Genomic DNA, 22,828 nt, shown 5'->3' with positions numbered 1-22,828 from the left:
CTTAAATGGTTTTAGTTGCAACAAGCCATTGTCAAGGGGAAGAGTACTATAACAATCCTTTCCAAGGGGAAAGAATACTACAACAATCCTTTCTGAAGGAAAGGGTTCTTAAATTATCCTTTTCAAAATAAAGGGTACAAAATTACACGTCCCATGGAAACGTGTAGTAAAATGACCTTATCTCAAGGGAGAAGGGTAGTAAAATTACCTTATCCCAAGGAAAAGGGTACTAAAGTTACACTTTCCCAAGGAAAAGGGCACTAATACCCAAACAAAAGCGTACTTAAACTATGCTTTCCTAAAGAAAACGTACCACCAAACATTCATTCCCAAAGAAAATACCTATAAAACTAACCTTTTTCAAAAAGAAGAAAATGTTAATAGACCAAAGTTTCTCAAAGAAAAAGTTAATACAACTACGTTTTCTCAAGTAAACGGTTAATAACCCTTTCCAAAGAAAGAGGGTACTCAAGGAAACGTTTCCCAAATTAAAGGGTACTAAACAAAATTTTCCCAAATGAAAGGGTACAAGAATATAAATAACACTTCCCCTACCCAATTGATAAGTAATAACACTACCCCTTCCCAAATCTATATGGCAGCTATATCCAAATCTGGGCCGATCTGAGCCAAATTGACGAGGGATGTCGGAGGGAGTTACACAACTCACTGTCCCAAATTTCAGCAAAATCGGATAATAAATGTGGTTTTTATGGGCCTAAGACCCTAAATCGGAGGATCGGTCTTTATGGCAGCTATAACCAAATCTGCATCGATCCGGGCTAAATCAACGAAGAATGTCGAGGGGCCTAAAACAACTCACTGTCCCAAATTTCAGCAAAATCAGATAACAAATGTGGTTTTTATGGGCCTAAGACCCTAAATCGGAGGATCGGTCTATATGGCAACTATATCCAAATCTGAACCGATCAGGGCCATTTTGAAGAAAGATGTCGAAGGGCCTAACTCAACTCACTGTCCCAAATTTCAGCAAAATCGGATAACAAATGTGGTTTTTATGGGCCTAAGACCCTAAATCGGATGATCGGTCTATATGGCAGCTATATCCAAATCTGGACCGATCTGAGCCAAATTGACGAACGGCCTAACACAACTCACTGTCCCAAATTTCAGCAAAATCGGATAATAAGTGCGCCTTTTTTGCGTCTAAGACCCTAAATCGGCGGATCGGTCAATATGGCAGCTATATCCAAATCTGGACCGATTTTGCCAAATTAACGAAGGATATCGAAGGACCTAATAGATTTCACTGTGCCAAATTTCAGCAAAATCGGATAATAAATGTGGCTTTAATGGCCCCAAACCTCTAAATCGGCCGATCGGTCTATATGGGGGCTATATCAAGATATAGTCCGATATACCCCATCTTCGAACTTAACCTGCTTATGGACAAAAAGGATCTGTGCAAAATTTCAGCTCAATAGACTGTAGCGTGATTTCAACAGACAGACGGACTGACATGTCTAGATCGTCTTAGATTTTTACGCTGATCAAGAATTTATATACTTTATAGGGTCGGAAATGGATATTTCGATGTATTGCAATCGGAATGACTAAATGAATATACCCCCTATCCTACGGTGGTGGGTATAAAAATTCGTAAGTTTTGTTACAAAAGTTGGCACCATTTGGTACTTTCTTTACAGAGGGAGCTAGAGGTCTGAAATTTGACATGCAGATAGAACTGGGAAAGATATAATGCATGACTATGAGCTTTTTACAATTCGTACATTTTTGGTACCAAAATTGGTACTATTTGGTATTTTTTGTGCAGATGGAGCCAGAGGTCTGGAATTTAGCATATAAGTAAAACTTAGAAATTTATAAAGGGCAACTAAATGATTTTTTTTCAGAATTCGAACATTTTGGTACCAAAATTGGTACTATGTGGTACTCTCTTTATAGATGGAACTAGAGGTCCGTAATTTGGCATGTAGGTACAACAAAGAAATAAGTTATGGGTGTCTAAATGAACTATTCAAAACTCGTAAATTTTGGTACCAAAATAGGTACTATTTTGTACTTTTTGTTTAAATGGAGTTTGAAGTCTGAAATTTGGCATTTAGGTACAAATAAGAAATGTATGATGGGTGGCTAAATGATCTATTCACTATTGGCCCATTTTGGTATCAATATGATTTTTTCACAATTCGAATATTTTAGTACCAAAATTGGTACTATTTGGTACTCTCTTTATAGATGGAACTAGAGGTCCGTAATTTGGCATGTAGGTACAACAAAGAAATAAGTCGTGGGTGTCTAAATGAACTATTCAAATCTCGTACATTTTGGTACCAAAATTGGTACTATTTTGTACTTCTGTTTAGATGGAGTTTGAAGTCTGAAATTTGGCATGTAGGTACAAATAAGAAATGTATGATGGGTGGCTAAATGATCTATTCACTATTGGCACATTTTGGTATCAAAATTAATTTTTCACAATTCGAACATTTTGGTACCAAAATTGGTACTATTTGGTACTCTCTTTATAGATGGAACTAGAGGTCTGTAATTTGGCATGTAGGTACAACTAAGAATTAAGTCATGGGTGTCTAAATGAACTATTCAAAACTCGTACATTTTGGTACCAAAATTGGTACTATTTTGTACTTTTGTTTAGATGGAGTTTGAAGTCTGAAATTTGGCATGTAGGTACAAATAAGAAATGTATGATCTGTGGCTAAATGATCTATTCACTATTCGCACATTTTGGTACCAAAATTGGTAACAATTGGTACTTTCTTCATGGATGAAGCTAGGGGTCTGAAATTTGGCATGTAGTTACAACTAAGCAATAAATGATTGGTGACTGATTTATCTGTTAAAAATTAATACATTTTCGTAGCAGAATTGATACCATTTGGTACTTTTTTTTTACAGATGTAGCTAGAGGTCTGAAATTTGGCATGCAGGTTCAATAAAGAAAAATGTGATGGGTGACTAAATAATCTATTTGCAACTCGTACTATTTGGTACCATTTGGCACTTTCTTTACAGATGGAGCTAGAGGTTTGAAATTTGGCTAAATGATCCATTCAAAATTAGTACATTTTGATACAAAAAAGTGCAAAATACGAAATAGCTTATCTTCGCCTACAGCGAATGATGGCTGATAAAATTAACCAATTTGACAAACATTTTCCCAGTCTTGACAAAAATTCGTCAAGTCGTAGAAAATGTACTAATTGTGGAGTAATTGGTACCTTGAAAGAATATATTGGACGACTAGGAGATTTTTTATAATCGCATGTTTAGGTACTTAAACTTACACAATGGGAGTTTCATAACGGGATTGTGATACAAGTACACCTTGACTACAAATTTTTGGTGACCAGAAGATTATTCAAAATCGTGCATTTAGTTAATTAAACGTACAAAATGGTACATTCTTTACCAATTGAGCTAAAGTACTCAAAATTATTGTAAGATACAGTTACACGACTTCTTTACAGAGTGGTCTTAAGCTCTCAAAATTGGAATACAGCTACTCCTTGACAATAAATTTTGGGGGGTAGCGAAGGGGACCAGCGGTACGACCTACCAATGCATGGCCCTTGAAGCCGTCACGCCTAATATGGTTGAACAAGACCCCTAAACCAGGACTTAACGTTTCTCACAGTTATTTGTGTGGCTTTCATTTTTCATTGCAAGTCTTTGATCATTAAGCTCGCCTCGTACAAAAAATAGCTAAATAGATAACATTTGCGACTTCTAGGGGCTCAAGAAGTCATATGGGGACTGTATCAAATGCTATGCAAGTCAATTGTTGTACTTAACAGTGGAGGAAACCTTTATTCTCCCCGAGCGTTGCAAACAAATGCACAATTGTTCGCAGAACGACAAAAGCAGCTCAGTTTAAATTTTGCATCATTTGGAAGTTGAAGGTTTTATGAGATAGCTTTTGTTTACCATAGAGCAGTAGTTGCAGCATGAGTTCTTTTAATAAGCCTGGTATTTTTAAATATTTTCACAAAATATTATTCAAAATTCATATGTAACCGAATGGCATACCTTAGCCCAAGGATTTTCATACGAATGTTAAAAATCTAAAAGTCAACAATACACACTATTTCTGTCTCTGTCGCAGGCAACTTTACCTTATGGGCATTACCTGGCACGTGCATTTCATAAATTCCTTTGAATCCTCGGTGAGAATTATAAATATGCCAACATATGAGAAATTGTATTTGCAAGGATATTTGCCACAACTACCATGGGGAGTCTTCCCCCAGCACGCTTACTTATGTGGCTTTAACATGAGACCATTTGCACGATGACAAGGTAAAATGAACGGAAATGGAATTGGTCGAAGGTAACTAACAGCAGGCATTCTAGATTAAAGAATACATCATTGTAAATTGTGTGTGAGTGTGTGTGTGTGTGTGTGTGTGTGTAAGTGAATTGTAACGACAGCAACCCATTTCTCTCTGGTTACAATGAAAATTGTTTTGTAATAACAAAAAAAAAAATTGTAGCATAAAATAAATACTCTATGTAGAAAATTTGTTCAACAGTCATCCAGCATAGCAGCAATCTCTGCATGTGCCACTGATGTGGACGGACTTTCCACATCTCTCACTATTATCTTACACTCATGGCTGGATATATTGTATGTAATCACATTTACATATATGTATAGGTGTGTATGAGTGTATATGCGTGTATGAGTGTATGACCATTGGTTAAATCCTAGGGAGATACGGTTGCAATAAAATGAAATCAGAGTTGTGGACACACACATACACATGTGTGTTGTATGCTATGCACATTATTCATGCATAAGTAAGTTGCCATTGGTTAAGTCCTAGGGCAAAACTGTTGGACTAATAAAAAATCGGAGTTCAAACCACAATGTGCCATAACCACAGGGAATTTTGTTCACTGTTTTTTGTTTATAAAATGGGGACACTGAGAAATATGTTTTGCGTCAATGGCGCTACTTATGCTATTTGATTCGATTGTGATACCACAGGAACAGGAGAAGGAAGATGCCTTCTTGTTCCTACCGATGAACCATCCACATCGCTTTAAAAAGCCAACAACTTGCGAATGTTCACATCCGTTAAATCATACAGCTTCTCAAAGAAATAAGAAGCTAAAATGAAATTTCTTCTGACTGCCAGTGCGGGACACACACACACACACACACACACACACAAAGTATGGTTGCCCAAAAAGTAATAGCGGATTTTTCAAAAGAAAGTAAATGCATTTTTAATACAACTTAGAATGAACTTTAATTAAATATACTTTTTTTCTAAAGCAAGCTAAAAGTAACAGCTGATAACTGACAGAATAAAGAATGTAATTACAGAGTCACAAGCTGTGAAAAAATTTGTCAACGCCGACTATATGAAAAATCCGCAATTACTTTTTGGGCAACCCAATAGATGTTCTATAGTCTTTTCTTCAGAGACGTCCTCACAACTTCGGCAAAAGTCGCTTCTGCCAACCTTTAGTCTGTCAGCATATTTTCCAATCAGACAGTGACCTGTCAAGACGGACACAATGATCGAGACGTCGATTCTAGGCAGCGACAGCAAAGCGGTAGACCTTTTGAAGTCTAGACCAGGCCACATAATTTTGGAATGCCCACAACCCCCACTTTGTGACCATCTATCATTCGTTGTCCTTCGGGCCTGGTCCTGAGAACTTAGCTTACATGTTGTTGGAGGTATACCCACAGATTCCAGTATCCCTGGAATGTCAAAAAATCAAAAAAAAAAAAAAAAGAAAAATGAATAAAATCAGCATTTATTAACCGATATCGCTGAAATTTGTCCTTCGTGTCTTGTCCTGAAAACTTAGCTTACATGTCGCCAGAGGTATACCCAAGGTATAACAGTTTCCCTGGGATGTGTAACGTAGTTCCTAGTCTCCCAATCTCGTCCGTTCTACCATTCCCTGGGATATATATGTGGCCCGGCACCCAGAACAGGTGTGTTTTCGACTATTCAGTCATCTCCTTGAGAGATCTGCGACAGTCGAGGGCGGTTTTTGCATTCAGAAAAACATTCTCAGGGGATTTCGTGGCATCCTAGCTGTCTGAGATCCTAGCTGTCTGAGAAGATATTAAGGCCAAAAGTCTTTAAAATATAACATCTTAGCCATTTAACCACTTCTTGCCAATATCTCCGCTTGATACATACTGTAGTGGTCGGGTATCCTTCTCGATATAAACAGTCCAAGTTCTCCAGAGTACATCCTAAAGCCAGCCTGGTCGTTTAAATTGGAACTATCCGTAAAAAGTTGTTCCAATGGCTTCTATTAGGAATAGTGGCACAGTACTTCTTATCAAAAAGCTGCTCAGGCAGTGTGTAATCCACACTGCCTGGAACATCGGACATTGTGTCAACGATAACACAGTGTCCGTAGCCGCCGCATGACCAAAGAGAAAGCTCCATTAGCCTCACAATAGTAGTCACAGCAATTCGTCTAGCCACCATGTTCAGAGGCATTAGGTGTAGCTTTAAGTTCAGCGCATCCGATGGTGTCGTCTCCAGTTCGGCTGTTATGCACAAACAAGCCATCTTTTCTGGATTCGGTTGAGTATTGAACAGTTGGTGGACTTTTGAAGCGCCGTCCACCAGACCACCAAACCATATAGCATTATAGATCTGACAACTACAGTATATATCCAACTTTTTTAACTCCCTAACTTTTGCCAATAGCTCTCTTGCAGGTGTATAGGGCAAGAGTGGCCTTTCCTGCCTTTTCCAAAATGTTGGAATTGAAGTTCAATTTTATGTCTAGCAAAATACCCACGCATTTTGAGCTTTTTCTCCTCCCAAGGAGACTGGTTATAAAAAGAACTAATTCTATCTTGCACGGATTGACGCCAAGACCACTTTCCCAATTGGCTGTCGCAGTTAGATCTTCTTGAAATATTTGTCTAAGAGTTCTTGGAAACTTTCCCCTAACCGCAATGCCCACGTTATCAGCATACGCGACCAATTTTTCACCTTTTCTTTCCAGAGACAATAATATTGTATTTTGTTAATGATTCCTGGTGGTGGCCACCATATCGCAGAGATTAGCCATATAGATTCATATCAGCATCTCGTATTATATTCTCCAGCAGGATATTAAAGAGATCACACGATAGGCTGTCTCCTTGTCTGAAATCTCGTTTAGTATTAAATGGTTCGGAGAGATTCTTTCCTATTCTTACTGAGGAACGCGTATCGGGAAGTGTCATCCTGCAGAGTCTTATTAATTTTGCCGGGATACCAAACTCAGACATGACTTGAAATACCTTTGAACATAAAGGAGTATCGAAGGCGGCTTTGTAGTCAACAAAGAGATGATAGGTGTTAATTTGTCCTTCTCGGGTCTTTTCCAGGATTTGGCGCAGTGTGAATATCTGGTCCAGGGTAGCTTTACCAGTCCTAAATCCGCATTGATAGATTCCAATCATCTCATTGACTTTAGGTTTTCATCTTTCACACAGTACGCTCGAGAGTATCTTATATGCGACTTATTCCTCTGTAGTTGGCACATTCCGTCTTGTCTCCTTTCTTGTGTACGGGATATAGTATGCTGAGGTTTCAATCATCGGGTATGCGTTCTTCTAGCCAGATTGGGCAGATAAACTGATGCATACGCTTTATCAGCGTTTCGCCTCCGGTCTTAAATAGTTCAGCGGGTAACCTGTCGGCTCCTGCTGCCTTGTTCTTCTTTAGTCGGGTTACTGCTACTTGGACCTCATTCTGACTAGGAGGTAAACATTCTATACCATCATCAGGGATTGGTTCTGCGGTATCCTCTTCGCCGCCAACATCGGACACTAGCAGTTGGGTAAAATGTTCTTTCCATAACCTCAGCATGTTATCTGTGTCAGTTACCAGATTTCCTTCTTTGTGTCTGCGGTAGGATGTGCCTGCACCAAAGCCATCGGTTTGGTGTTTAAACAACTCACTATTTTAAATTTCAGTGAAATCGCGTACTAAATAAAGCTTTTATGGGCTTCAGATCTCTAATCCCTTAATCGGATCGGTCTATATGGCGGCTATATCTAAACATCGCACGATGTTAACCATATTTGGGTTAGATGTGGAAAGGCGTACTACAAATCATTGATTCACATTTCATCGAACTCGTGCTTCAGACCCTTAATCGGAAGATCGGTATATATGATAGAGATACAGCCAGCTCTGAACCATATCTATGTGTGATGTTGGTAGGCCTAAACCAGCTCACTTTGAGTCGGATGTCGAGAGGCTCAAAGCGACTCACTGCACCAAATTTCAGCGAAATCGGGTAATAAATGCTGCTTTTATGTGTTTATAGCCCCACTATGTTGGGAGGCGCACTAATTCAAATTTCACCGAAATCGGATAAAAAATAAAGTTTTAATGGCCTTCAGACCCTTCATCGAGAGATCGGTCTATATGGTAGCTATATCTAAATACAATCCGATCTAAACCATATTTGGGTCGGTTGTCGGGAAGCCTTGAGCTACTCACTGTTTCAGCAAAATCGGATGAAAAATAAAGTTTTTTAGGGGCATTAGCCCCTTTATCGGAAAATCGGTCTATATAGCAGCTATATCCAAATATGGTCCGATTTGGCTCGTTCAAGAACTTAACCAGCGTGCATCATAGAGACGTATCTGTGCCAAATTTCAGCTCAATATATCAATTTTTGAAGACTCTAGAGTGACAGACGGACGGACAGACGGATAGACGGACATACACACGGACATCGTTGAATCGTCTTAGAATTTTACGAAGATCCAACATTTATATACTTTGTAGGGTCGGAAATTGATATTTCGATGTGTTGCAAACGGAATATACCCCCTATCCTACTGTGGTGGGTATAAAAAATTTACAACCATTATGAGGATTGCAGCAAAGAATTTTGTTGCGTGTATAGAAGTTTTTTTTTTCATTCTCTCAATTTAAATGTGATAAAGTTCTGTTCCCCATCTACTTCCGGTAGCCTGTGATTACACAGGAAGTTGTCTGTTGGAAATTTCTCTTGGCAAATCCTTAATTAATGCTTCTTGAAGTCTTAATGTTAAATTACACTTTTGCAACTCGCAGAGATTTGTCTTACCTGACATATTCAGACGCAATTCACCCTCATAGTATTCGCCAACTTTTACCCAATTGTATTGGCCCTCTTTGGATTGTTTAAAGTGAATGATGTTATATCGAGCTGGGCCATCACCATTGGTGTCGAAGCGGAAATGGTCCCCGCTGAGTCCTGTAAATACATTGAAAATTTGTGTCAAAAACGCTTTTTACAAGGAATTCTAGGGTTCTCGCAAAGAGAAAGTAAGTAAATAGCAGACATTTTGCACAAAAAGAAGCTTTTTTACTCACCTTCGAATTCCACCTTCCTTAAGAATCGCAATAAATCCGCGCCTTTGGTTGGTTTCATGGCATCACACAATGAAGGTTTGCCGTCACATAATTCGCGGTGCATGTCTCTGTGGAATTAGGTGGAAAACATTTCGCATAAATCAATTTAAGTATTTCGTTACATGGCGCTATAGCGGCCATTATATGCCATGACTTGGTCACTTAATATGACCTTGACCATGGCAATGGGCATTTTAATGAATTGAGGCAAGTGTAATCTATGTCAAGGAAATTTAAGTTTTCCTTGTTTCTACATTTAAGTGAATTAAATTTAAAGTCCAACAATTTAAAATTTTATGCACAAAGTAAAAAATTTTAGCAACAATTTACCTTAGAGCATAGGCAAAAGCCATAACGGCATCACTAACGAATTGCAGTTGATCTTCGAAATCAGTATCCTCGCGGGACAAACGCTCAGTTTTCGAACAGGTTCGATTGTAATTGTTATAGGGAGTACTCGAACTGCCAGGGTAGCGACATTGAAAATGGTCTTCCCAGAATTCTGTAAAAGAAGACAAAAACATTATTGAATTAATAAGAAAGTTTGGTTTAGCGTTGAAGTATTAAATGAAGAAAGTAAAAAGGCGTAAAGATCGGCCAGGCCAAACTTTGGATACCCACTAACTCGGGTATATATGTAAACCACCTTTCGTCAAAATCCAGTAAAAAATGCATATCTTATGTCCCATAGCAGCAGATCTGAACCATATACGACACGGATGTCGAAGAGCCTAATATAAGTAACTGTGACAAATTTCAGTGAAATAGTATTATAAATGCCCCTTTTATGGAGCCAAGACTTTAAATCGATATATCGGTCTATATGCCAGCTATATCCAAATCTAAACCGATTTGGGCCAAGTTTGGGAAGAATGTCGAAGAACCTAACAAAACTCACTGTCCCAGATTTCGGCGAAATCGGACAACAAATGTTCTTTTTATGGCCCCAAAACCTTAAATCGAGAGATCGCTCTATATGGCAGCTATATCAAAATATTGATCGATCTGAGCCAAATCGAAGAATAATGTTGAAGGGTCCAATACAACTCAATGTCCCAGATTTCGGCGAAATCGGACAATAAATGCGCCTTTTATGGCCCCAAAACCTCAAATCGAAAGATCGGTCTATATGGCAGCTATATCAAAATTTTGATCGATCTGAGACAAATCGAAGGAAAATGTCGAAGGGCTTAGCGCAACTCACTGTCCCAAATTTCGGCGACATCGGACTATAAATGCCCCTTTTATGGCCCCAAAACCTTAAATCGAGAGATCGGTCTATATGGCAGCTATATCTAAATCTAGACTGATCTGGGCCAAATTGAAGAAGGATGATGAACCTAACACAACTCACTGTCCCAAATTTTGGCAAAATCATACAATAAATGTACATTTCATGGGCCTAAGACCCTAAATCGGCGGATCGGTCTATATGGCAGCTGTATCCAAATATGGACCAATCTGAGCCAAATCGAAGAAGGATATTGGATGGACAAACACAACTCACTGTCCAAATTTCAGCTACATCGGATAATAAATGTGGCCTTTATGGGCATAAGACCCTAAATAGACCGATCGGTCTATATGGGATTTCAAGATATAGTCCCATATAGCCCATCTTCGAAGTTAAATTGCTTATGGACAATTGAAGAATCTGTGCATAGTTTCAGCTCAATATGTCTATTTTTGAAGACTGTAGCGTGATTTCAACAGACAGACGGACGGACATGTCTAGATCGTCTTAGATTTTTACGCTGATCAAGGATATATATACTTTATAGCGTCGGAAAATGAATATACCCCCATCCTTCGGTGGTGGGTGTAATAACAAGGGGCCAAAAAAGGTCATAAGAGTACTTCAGCAAATTTGGACACAAATTAGAGCTTATAGGAATTTAAAAGGTACAAATTGTTCCTTTGTGTCTCGACGTTGTTGTTGTTGTAGCCACATGTCTGTATACGGAGCTGCCTCCGTTAAGCTCCATAGATGAGTAAGCTCGTTCCGGGATCGCCGCGGGACAAGATGGTTATTTAAAGAAAGCAATAACTCGCCTCGTCATATCGAGCATCATTGGCACTCAGTATTTATGGCAGAGCCATTGCCGCCCGGCTTCTCAGTGAGACTCTTAACTCGATATCGCTGATTGTCTGCGACCGTAGTTGCAGCTACTCCGTATGGATTTACTATCCGAACCTGTGGACACGCCCGGTAGATCGCAGCTAAGTTTCCATGTCAGCGATGAACCCTACACAGTTTGGAGCTCAAAGTTCCAATCTGTGTTGTGCTCTAGTTATCCCGCGGGGTGCCTCGAGGTAGTTGAAGACTGTTGGATGTTGCAGTTTGTTTTTCATACCCACCACCATAGTATGGGGGTATACTAACCTAGTCATTCCGTTTGTAACACCTCGAAATATTGATGTAGGACCCCATAAAGTATATATATTCTTGATCGTCTCGACATTATTAGTCGACATGGGTCCGTCTGTCGAAATCATGATAGCCGTCGAACGCATAGAGCTAGCCGCTTGAAACTTTGCACGGATACTTAGTATTGATTAAAGTGCCCTTCAACTAAATTTTTTTGTATAAATTTTTAGCAGAATCCATGGTGGTGGATTCCCAAGGCACGTTTTTTCCTCTTTTTTTTTTTGCATCCCAGTTTAATGTTAAGATGTGTTAAGAACCTAATTATGCTAAAAATAATATATTTTTTCAGAAGGTATGTGAAATTCGATATGGGTCTTATTCAAGAACAACTATTGAGGGCATCAAATGTCATGACCATTACTCACCTACAAACCAGGGATTTCTTTGATTATTTTCGACAGTTAGACTCAAGAAGTACTCCTCAAAGCCTTTGACAGGATTCGCTTGGGGCTGCACTGATAAGGTTCCTTCAACCTGAAATAAAGCATGGGAAAAATCTCATTATTCAAATTATCAAACAAAAATTAGCCGAATTGAAGACAAGCAAGCTAATGTTATACCAAATAGTCAATAACATTTCATTATTCTTAACCCCCTCCTCCACAGAACCACCTATCACCAATTTTAAGTTACAAATGTCACAAATGCATACAATTTGCCTTAAATACCGACGATGTCATAAAAAAGAACTTTGCCTATCCTCGAACAAGTCTAAAAGCCCTTCAATACTAATGTTAAAATAACACGGAATTGCCAAAACAATGAAAGAAATACAAAACAAGCGAATACCGTACTGACTCTGGCAGGTTAATGTTTAATTAAATGGCAAAATGTTTCAGTTATTTTATCATTAAAACAAATTGCAGCAAATTAAACCGTTCACCTTCAGCCAATGCCACAGGAATTGTTGTGATTGAAGTCGACACAGCCAAGTGGCAACCAAGGCAAACTCACTGCGCGATGTTGCCCTGCATTCCATGAATGCTTCCCATAGTGGTTGTAGCCCTACCCCGATCAAATGTTTCACATTCCCAAACCTCCTATTGGCTGCCTTTCATCGAAATTGCAAAAAATAAAAACAAACTCAGAACAAAAGGAGAAAAAAGTATCAGTCATTAGTCCTTGCTGCGTTTTGTTCCATTTCAGTTGCTATGGCCTGGTGTGGGGGAAAAAATACCTAACATTCCATTGGAAGAAAAGGAAACTGTTAATGGTAACAATATGTTGCCTTCAAAACAATTTCCTTCTTTTTTCTCCCTTTTCTACTTTGGCAGCATCAAGTGGCTTATGCCTATAGTTTTGTTACTATGTTCAGTGTTGCCTTTGAGTGTAAAATAGATAGTAACAAAAAAACCCTAGAAACTTTCTCAGACAATGGTTAGGTTAGGTTTAAGTGGCAGTCTGCCATCAGATTAACTTCGATGTTTTCGTCCATTGCGATACCACAGGAACAGAAGAAAAAGAATGCTTTCTAGTTCCTACCGTTGAACTATGCAGATCACTTTAAAAAGCGCAATAACTTGCGAATGTTCACATCCATTAAATCAGACAGGTTCTCAAAGAAATGAAAACCTAAAGTGTAACTTCTCCTGACTGCTGGTGCGGACACACCTACAGAAGGTGTCCTATAGAGTCTTCCTCTTCGATGTCCTCACAACTTCTACAAAAGTCGTTGCTAGCAACCTTTAGTCTGTCAGCATGTTTTTCGATTAGACAGTGACCTGTCATGACGGGCACAATGACTGAGACGTTAAGACCTCTTCAAGTCTGGATTGGGCCACATAATCGTTGTCCTTCGGGCCTCGTCCTGAAAACTTTGCTTACATGTCGCTAGAGGCATACCCACAGATTCCAGTATCCCTGGAATGTATAAGGTAGTTCCTAATCTCTCAAGCTCATCCGCTTTACAATTGCCTGGGATATCACTGTGGCCCGGCACCCAGAGCAGGTGAATTTGGAACTGTGCAGCCATCTTGTTGAAAGATCTGCGACAGTCGAAAGCGTTTATTGTGTTCGGTTAGGGTTAGGTTTTCCAGGGATTTAATGGCTGCCTGGCTGTTTGAGAAGATATTAATGCCAATCGTCATTATGACATTGTATCTTAGCCATTCCACAACTTCCTTAATTGCAAGGATCTCTCCTTGATACACAGTGCAGTGGTCGGGTAACCTTTTCGATATGATAAGTTCTAGATCTTTAGACCCCAAAGCCTACCTGGTCGTCGAGTTTGAAATTATCCGCATAGAAGTCTATGTAACTTCTGTTACCAGGGATATCGTAGTTCCAATCGGTTCTATCAGGATTAGCAAAAAGCGGCCCAGGTAGATTGTAATCCACACTGCCTGGAACATCAGATATTCCGTATAGAAGTCTATGTAACTTCTGTTACCAGGGATATCGTAGTTCCAATCGGTTCTATCATGATTAGCAAAAAACAACTCAGGTAGGGTGTAATCCACACTGCCAGGAACATCGGATATTGTATCAAGGATAACACAGTGTCCGTAGTCGCCACCTGACCAAAGGGAATGCCCCCATAGCCTCAAACTGTTGGATTTTAAGTTAAATTTCCTATCCAGCAAAATATTTTGGTAGTTGGTATTTTGAGCTTTCTCTAAATCGAACATTCTCTCCTTCCAAGGAGGTGCGACTGTAGGCAACTTGTATCTCCTGCTGAAAACAACTACTTCTATTTTGCTCGGATTTATACCTAGACTACTTTCGGTAGCCCACCTAGCTGTTGCACGTAGAGCTTCCTGAAGTATATCTCTTAGAGACAATACAGCATGCCTGCGATAGGAATCCGAGCAGAAAGGGAAGGAAAGTATATATATTCTGATAGGATTAGACTTTAGTTTAGACCCCGATCTCTGATGGCATCGCTCACGCGAGTTTAAATCCCGGCTAGAAAATTTTCAGTGGTTACACGGGCTGTAACTTTGAGGTCCGACTTATGTGGTATTCATCGTTATCACGGGAAGCTTAGCTGAAAGCTACCGTCCACAGGTTACGGATAGTGGAAAGCTTCGTATTGGTGCAAATGCGGCCGCGGGCAGTCATCGATTTTGATAGAAGAGTCTTAGTGAGGGGTCAGGTGGCATTGACTATTACTTAATTACTGAGTGCCAGTGATACTCGGCGAGTTATTGGTATTTTCAAATAACCAATGGCCAACATGAGCGTTTATTCCCAGATTGGGGATGGCTTAGTGAATTAGTTTGTAACACCCAAAAGGATGAGAGATAGACCCATTGATAAGTATACCGATCGACTCAGAATCATTTTCTGATTCGAATTAGCTATGTCCGTCCGTCTGCCCATGTTAATTTGTGTACAAACTATAAGTCGCAGTTTTCATCCGATTGTCACAAAATTTGGTACACGCATGTTTTTGGCCTAGAGACGTAGCCTATTGAAATTGGAAAAAATCGGTTCAGATCTGGATATAGCTCCCATACATATGTTCGTCCGATTTTCACTAATAAGGCAATAAAATGGTCATTTGTTAACCGATTCTCTCGAAATTTGGCAGAAAGGATATTTTACGACTATCGACATTACTGGTGAATTTCATGGAAATCGGTTCAGATTTAGATATAGCTGCCAGATATATATTTCGCGCGATTTTCACTTCTATGGTCAGTGCAAGTGCATTTATTGACCAATCTCGCCAAAACTTTGTACAGCGATTTCCCCGTCGACTACCACAATATCTAAGAAGTTTGCTAGAATCGGTTCAGATTTGGATATTGCTCCCATATATATGTTCGTCCGATTTGTAGTATTATAGCAATAAAATTGTCTTTTGTTAAGCGATTTTCTCGAAATTTGGCAGGAGAGATTTTCTCCTGACTCTCAATATTACTGGTGAATTTCATGAAAATCGGTTCAAATTTAGATATAGCTGTCATATATGTATATCGCCCGATTTTCACTTTAAGAGCCATTACATTTATTGACCAATCCTACACAATGCTTTCCTCAACGACTACCACATTATCTGAGAAGTTTGCTCGGAATCGGTTCAGAATTAGATGTAGCTCCCATATATATGTTCGTCAGATTTTGGGTAATTTGGCATAATGTTGTCATTTGTCAACCGTAGTTTTTACAGTTTGAACATATTTGCTCGCCGAGGTCCATCAAAATTGGTTCAGAATTAGATTTAGGTCCCACATTGTACTTATAGGATAGTTGTAGGGTATACAGTCGGCACCGCCCGACTTTTGCCTTTCCTTGCTGGTTTTAACTAGTTTTTTTCGATTTTCTCCCACCGAGCGTTGTTGTGCATCTCCTGCTGAAACAAGAATTTCTACTTGAAGAACGTCTCTAAAAGTATGGGGAAACTTTACTGTAATCGTTATAGCATTATATAAAATGAACTTAGTTGACCCGAAGCCTTTCGGGTCAACGAGACGGTCGGCGAAAATCCTATGTGAATATCCGGATCGTGAAAATACGAGACTATTACTGAAAAGAAGTAAGAAGGAGGTCAGTGTAGCTTTCGGTATCATAACGGGACACATAGGACTACGAACTCACTTATGCAAAATCGGTGTGGCAAGTGATAGCATATTTAGGGAAGATGATGAGACGTTGGAGAATTTCCTATATCATTTCCCGGCTTTCGCGGCTAACAGATACCGGTACTTTGGAGGGGATACAATACCAGACATGAACAAACATAGGGACGTGGTATGCAAAACAATTAAGGATTTTGTAAAGCACGGAAGTGCGGAATTCCTAACTTAGATTTTCGAGATTAATTTTTAGTATTTAAAGTGCAGAACAAGCCGATTACTGGCTTAGGTGTATGTCCATAGCGGCATGGGGTGGATTAGTATCCGCATACCCTTTTCAGCCTAACCTAGTCTAACCTATAGCACGATAGGATTCGTTAGAAGAAACACCCAAAACAGCGGCAACACTGGCGACATCGATAAGCACCCTCATTTTGAAACGAGTGTATATTTCACTGAAATGATAACCTTCATTCTCTTATAAAATACTAACAATATACAACTTTCTTTTTTCTTCCAGCTGTCCATTTGTTTTTGTTTTCGTTTTTGTTTTTGTACTGGACAAAACAAAAATAATTGACAAGCTTACAATAGGAATTTGTAACAAAAGGCCAAGATGAAAAGCCACTACAGCTTTAATAAACGCCATCGAATGTTCTAAGTTACCAAGGCCTAGACCAGCTGACACATAGCAAAAAAGTTCAGTTAAATAGATTAATGGAAGGATGAATGAAGAGCCACATTGACAAACGGACTGACAGACATAGACACTTGAAAGTAATTCGTTTTACTGTGAAATACGTTGTTAAGATATTCCTCCTTCTGCCGTCAATGGTATGAACACTTCTTAGAAGAACAACGAAAAGAAAAATCATTAATCAACAATGCTTTAAGTTAAGATGTTTAACCTTTAATAAATAAAGCTCAACCCTGGGGACTTTTATTAGCAATAAAGCATAGCCTTAAGTGATAAGGAAGCTTTGTATGTCATTCCATCTATGTTTTTAATACTTTTTCTTATAAATGGGGATTTGAAAGCATGCCTAAATTGTGAATTTGAAAATCACAGGTATAATTGTTCTAACTCCCCACCTTTTCCAGGCCCAGCAGGCTACCACTTTTTTGCTAACGGGATATGGTGAGCCATTAATCAACTGGTATTGGTCTTTATAAGGTGGTTCAAAATAAGCAAGGCAGTCAGAAACCCCAGACAACTCGGTCTTTAGCTTGAAAGATCGGTGAGAACTTTATTGGGTAAAACATGGTGACTAAAGCTTATAACCAAAGTTATGGTATGGCTCAGTATGAGGTAACATTCTCAACCGAGTGCAGTCACGTGAGGAATATCAACATTAGCTTCGACTTCAGCAGCAGAAAAACTCGGAGGGGCCTTGTAAGGTCTCTTGCTGCACTAAACAAGCAGCCCTGGCAACATCGACAACACATCCATCACCACACCAAGGCTGGCGAAAATCTAATGGCCCCTATACCTTACAGCACAGTCGGCCTTTATATTGGCCAACACCTGTCGGGACACCCAGCCAGGACACCCAGCCGGGACACCCAGCCGGGACACCCAGCCGGGACATCCAGCCGGGACACCCAGCCGGGACACCCAGCCGGGACACCGAGCCGGGACACCCAGCCAGGACACCCAGCCGGGACACCCAGCCGGGACACCCAGCCGGGACACCCAGCCGGGACACCCAGCCGGGACACCCAGCCGGGACACCCAGCCGGGACACCCAGCCGGGACACCCAGCCGGGACACCCAGCCGGGACACCCAGCCGGGACACCCAGCCGGGACACCCAGCCGGGACACCCAGCCGGGACACCCAGCCGGGACACCCAGCCGGGACACCCAGCCGGGACACCCAGCCGGGACACCCAGCCGGGACACCCAGCCGGGACACCCAGCCGGGACACCCAGCCGGGACACCCAGCCGGGACACCCAGCCGGGACACCCAGCCGGGACACCCAGCCGGGACACCCAGCCGGGACACCCAGCCGGGACACCCAGCCGGGACACCCAGCCGGGACACCCAGCCGGGACACCCAGCCGGGACACCCAGCCGGGACACCCAGCCGGGACACCCAGCCGGGACACCCAGCCACACAATCAAGACAACTCTGTTATATATGCTAAGGTGGGATGTTGTTCCCTCTGCACACTGGCTGGGTCGTCTAGACCCAGGACACATCCTGCATATTGACATCGATCCTTGTTCTGCAGGAGTTGAGACGGCTGTATCTGCTGGACGTAATTGAGCCAGAACTAGTCTGGTTTGCCGGGGGAGTTAAATTTTTTTTAGATGCAATGGGAGGCGGCGGAAACAATCTCCCGAAAAAACTCCGACGAATTCGTATCGCTGACAAACTCAACTGGCGCAACGTAGTCCATTGTAGAGCTTCCCGGGATATTTCTGTCAACGAGTAGTTCTAGTGTTTCCTCAATGGACATTGTCCATACATTCTCTGACTTTTGAATGTATCCTACCTTAATAAAGGGAGATTTTTTAGCTATTATCTTTTTGGCAACATTGATTTAAACAGCTCACGCACGTTTCGTGTTTTGCTTCACTGTCAAACGTCTTATGTTTGGCCAGTAATTTAACCAAGAAAAACCCTCGATGACCGGGGCGATTCGCAATATTGGGAAAGAGGTCCGCAGACTTTTTAACAGAGCACGTCGTAAAAAGGCGGAAGTTTATGGGGATGTGTATTACACTCGGCTCAAGGGATACAATAAGATTACCAGAGCGGCAAAACGTGCCACCTGGAAGCTTTTCTGGAAACAGATCGATAGCGTTAATGACGCCGCCACGTTAAAAAAGTTTCTCTCAAAAACCCATGTCCAAACTGAAACTTTAGTAGACGACATGGGAGTGAGAGCAGAGACAATGGAGGACATGTTGAGGCATTTTGTTGCTGAGGCTGAGAGCAGAGACAACGGAGGACATGGTGAGGCTTTTGATGAAAACCCATTTTCCAGAAGCTACGAAGGGACTCGAGGAGACACCGGAATCTTGGTATAATGACTTTGATCAAAGGTTTATAATAACGGAATTTATGGTGAAGGAATCCTTGAGGAGCTTCAAACCATTTAACACCGGACCTGATGGAATATTCCGGCGTTACTACATAAAGAGGCAGACTATCTGGCAATTCATCTGGCCAAAATTTTCACAGCGTGCCTAATAGTTGCATATACTTCCAAGGCCTGGCAGGAGGCAAGGGTGGTGTTTATACCCAAGCCCTGCAAGGCAAGTTATGTGACACCAAAGGCCTGCAGACCTATAAGCCATACGTCCTTTCTACTCAAAACCATGGAACGTGTTGTGGACGCCATGATAAGGAGTAGGACATCCAGCGAACTGCTCAAACACAAACTGCATGCCCATGTCAAGGGAAGGTCGGTGGAGACTGCCCTGCACGAGGTTGTGCATAAAATAGAAGAATCCTTCGATGCCAAAACGTACACACTGGCGGACTGACACACTGATCCAATCCTTAGACCAGTATCGGACGGACCCGGTCCTTAGAGACTGGATAAACCATATGCTAAGAAACAGGTGGATAAATTGTGTGTCCCATGGCATACATATAAGGGAGAAAGTGACACAGGGCTCGCCACAGGGGGGGCATTTTATCGTCACTCCTATGGGTGACCACAATAAATGACCTATTACGGATGCTGACTGAGGAGGGATTTGAACCCGTCTGCTACGCAGACGATGTTATAATACTTCTAAGGGGTAAGGAACCGAACGAGCTATGCAGAAGGGCCGAATGGGTCTTGCACATGGCATATGAATGGTCTAGACCCAGAGGTCTTAATGTTAACACAGAGAAGACTGAAATATGCCTGTTCACGAGGAAGATAAAGGTGGTCCAATATAACGCACCACGTTTTCTCAATAAGACGATTGCGATATCTGACAAGGTCAAAGACTTAGGTGTGATCTTGGACAGGAAACTGAATTGGAAGTATCACATTCAGGACCGTACTGAGAGGGCTCACAGATGTTGGGCATTATGTAGACGAGCTGTAGGCTCGAAATGGGGCCTGTACCTTATCATAGTCCAATGGCTCTACAGGAGCGTGATTAGACCAATACTTACTTACGCCTCAGTAGTTTGGTGGACTGCTATAGAGAAAAAGTGCAGCATAAGGACCATACAACAGATTCAGAGAATATGTTGTCTTGGCATAGGTGGAGCGATGAGGACCACGCCCCTAGGGCACTGGAGACTATTCTAGATATCCGACCCATTGACACACAGATTAAGTGTGAGGCAGTCACTGCGGTTATGAGACTTAAGCCGATGGGAGAATGGATTGAGAATGGGAGCAACTCATACCATCGCAGTATAATCGAGGCGACGATAGGAAACCTGGGAGAAAGGGAAGAGGTTTCCGATCGGATACCTGAAATGAACCTTGAAGTCGAGTGCGAGGCACTACTGCCATCGGCACAGTCTTGGATTGACGGAGCCCTAGTGTTGCCATCTGGAAGATCATGTTACACGGATGGATCAAAGCTGGAGGACAGAGTGGGCCTGGGGGTCTATATTGAGAACCCAGGGACTGAGATCTGTTTTAGACTGCCTGACCATAATACGGTACTGTAGGCGGAGATGCGGGCGATCACGGAATGACGTTGAGTGTGAACATCTTTACCGACAGTAACATTGTCATGAGGGCAATATTAACCAGTACTGTAAGGTCACGAACGCTCTTGCAGTGTAGGAAGGAGATTAACGCCTTCTCTGAGTATGGAAAAATCCGCATCGTTTGGCCCATAACGGAGTAAGGGGAAATGAAAGGGCAGACGATTTGGCGATGAAGGCCAGAGGACTGGCATCAATAAACTTGGTTAACCCGAAGACTTTCGGGTCGACGCAGTCCGAGTTAAGGGAGTGGGCGACGAATGCGCATGCAACATTGTGGAGCAGCGGAACGGTCGTAAGGACGGCGAAAATCCCATGGGGGGATCCAGATCGTAAGTAGACGAGGCTATTTATGAAAGGGATGAAGAAGGTAGTCAGTATAGCTTTTGGTATCGTAACGGGACACACAGGACTACGAGGTCACTTATGTAAAATTGGTGCGGCAAGTGATAGCATGTGTAGGGCAAGCGGAGAAGATGATGAGACGTTGGAGCATTTCCTTTGTCATTGCCGGCTTGCGCGTCTAACAGAGACCGGCACTTAGGTGGGGACACTAAACCAGACATGAAGCTACTTAAGGGAGTGGCATTGAAAACAATTAAGGATTTTGTAAGTAGCACGGAATTCCTAACTTAGATTTTCTTTTTCGAGTTTACTTTTTTTATTTGTAAACAATTTACACGAATTGGAAACAATTTAACATGAGCAGATGAATATACAGACAGACAGACAAACGGACATAGCTAAATTGCATTAGTAAGTGATTCTGAGTCTATCGGTATACGTACCACAGTAGTGGTGTAGGGTGTAAATACGGTCCTATACAACAACAAAAGGGACTTTTATATTAGGAAACACAAATCTTGGTGGACGTTCGTTTATTGTTATTGCCGGCTGCACCATAGCAATGTTCATACATTCTTTCACATCTAGAGCATTTTACTGGCCTACCTAACTTAAATCCTTATGAATTTGTTCATATATTTTTCTTTCGCTCTTTTTTCCTTCGAGAACCCAGAATTTCCTTCGCCATACTTTGCTCAGCTTCCTTCTATTTGTCTAGTTCGGATTTTCTGTGGGTTTTATTATAGTACTTACCTCAGGCTCATTGCCATCCGATACCAAATTACGAGCACTCCAACCATCAGAGCCAATCCAAGAGAAAGCACCAGTAGCATTGTTACGTCTCACGGCGCGCATTACTTCTCGTACTTCCTGATCGGAACCAAATATTATGGCACCTGGTTTTTTGCACGAAAACGAACATGGAAAGAAAGACACAGGAAGCAAGAATGGGGGTTTAGAAAATTAGAACAAAAGGCCAAAATTAAATAAAAATATACGCACACACACACACATAAACACAAATAAACAATGAAGCCCAAACAATGAAATATAATGAGAGTGGAAAACCATAATGAAAGGTGTCGGTATTAAAAATGTGACTGTGTTGGGTTTTGGCTTGGTACGCCCCCACTAGGAGAGTGTATTGTATGGGTGTATGGGTATGTATGGGTGTGTGCAGTCACTGGCCTTGGGTGTAACAGAGCTTAATGATTATAATGAATAAAACGGAAGTAAAACAGTTCAACTGTAAGGTTTTTAACAGAACACTTGCACCGTGGTTAAGAAACGGCAAAGAGGGAAATAAAGAAATCTCAACAGCTTGAAGTGACTGATTGACTGAAGTGACTTATAATGATTGAAGAGAATATCTTCTAAAGCAAATGGGCGAAACAAGTAGTGAAAGGAAAGGTCGGGCGTTACCGACTGTATAGCAGTCGACACTATCGATTCTTTCCGTTACTTTCAATCGAA

The 22,828-nt window shown here is 41.2% G+C and overlaps 1 protein-coding gene across 1 annotated transcript in view; it reads right to left on the bottom strand.

Moving 5' to 3' along the window:
• Window positions 1-22,828, bottom strand: part of LOC106089588 (metabotropic glutamate receptor 2) — a 492,052-nt gene that overhangs the window by 33,149 nt on the left and 436,075 nt on the right. The window contains exons 5-9 of the mRNA XM_059369726.1: window positions 22,109-22,251; window positions 12,183-12,291; window positions 9,720-9,891; window positions 9,351-9,457; window positions 9,082-9,231 (exon numbers count right to left, since the gene is read on the bottom strand). Coding sequence (XP_059225709.1) covers window positions 9,082-9,231; window positions 9,351-9,457; window positions 9,720-9,891; window positions 12,183-12,291; window positions 22,109-22,251 — 681 coding nt within the window. The remainder of the gene's footprint in view (window positions 1-9,081; window positions 9,232-9,350; window positions 9,458-9,719; window positions 9,892-12,182; window positions 12,292-22,108; window positions 22,252-22,828) is intronic.

This window comes from Stomoxys calcitrans, chromosome 5 (assembly GCF_963082655.1).
Source record: "Stomoxys calcitrans chromosome 5, idStoCalc2.1, whole genome shotgun sequence".
Classification (NCBI taxonomy): domain Eukaryota; kingdom Metazoa; phylum Arthropoda; class Insecta; order Diptera; family Muscidae; genus Stomoxys; species Stomoxys calcitrans.
The sequence above is the reverse complement of the archived record's forward strand: the minus strand, read 5'-3'. Positions and strand labels throughout refer to the sequence as shown.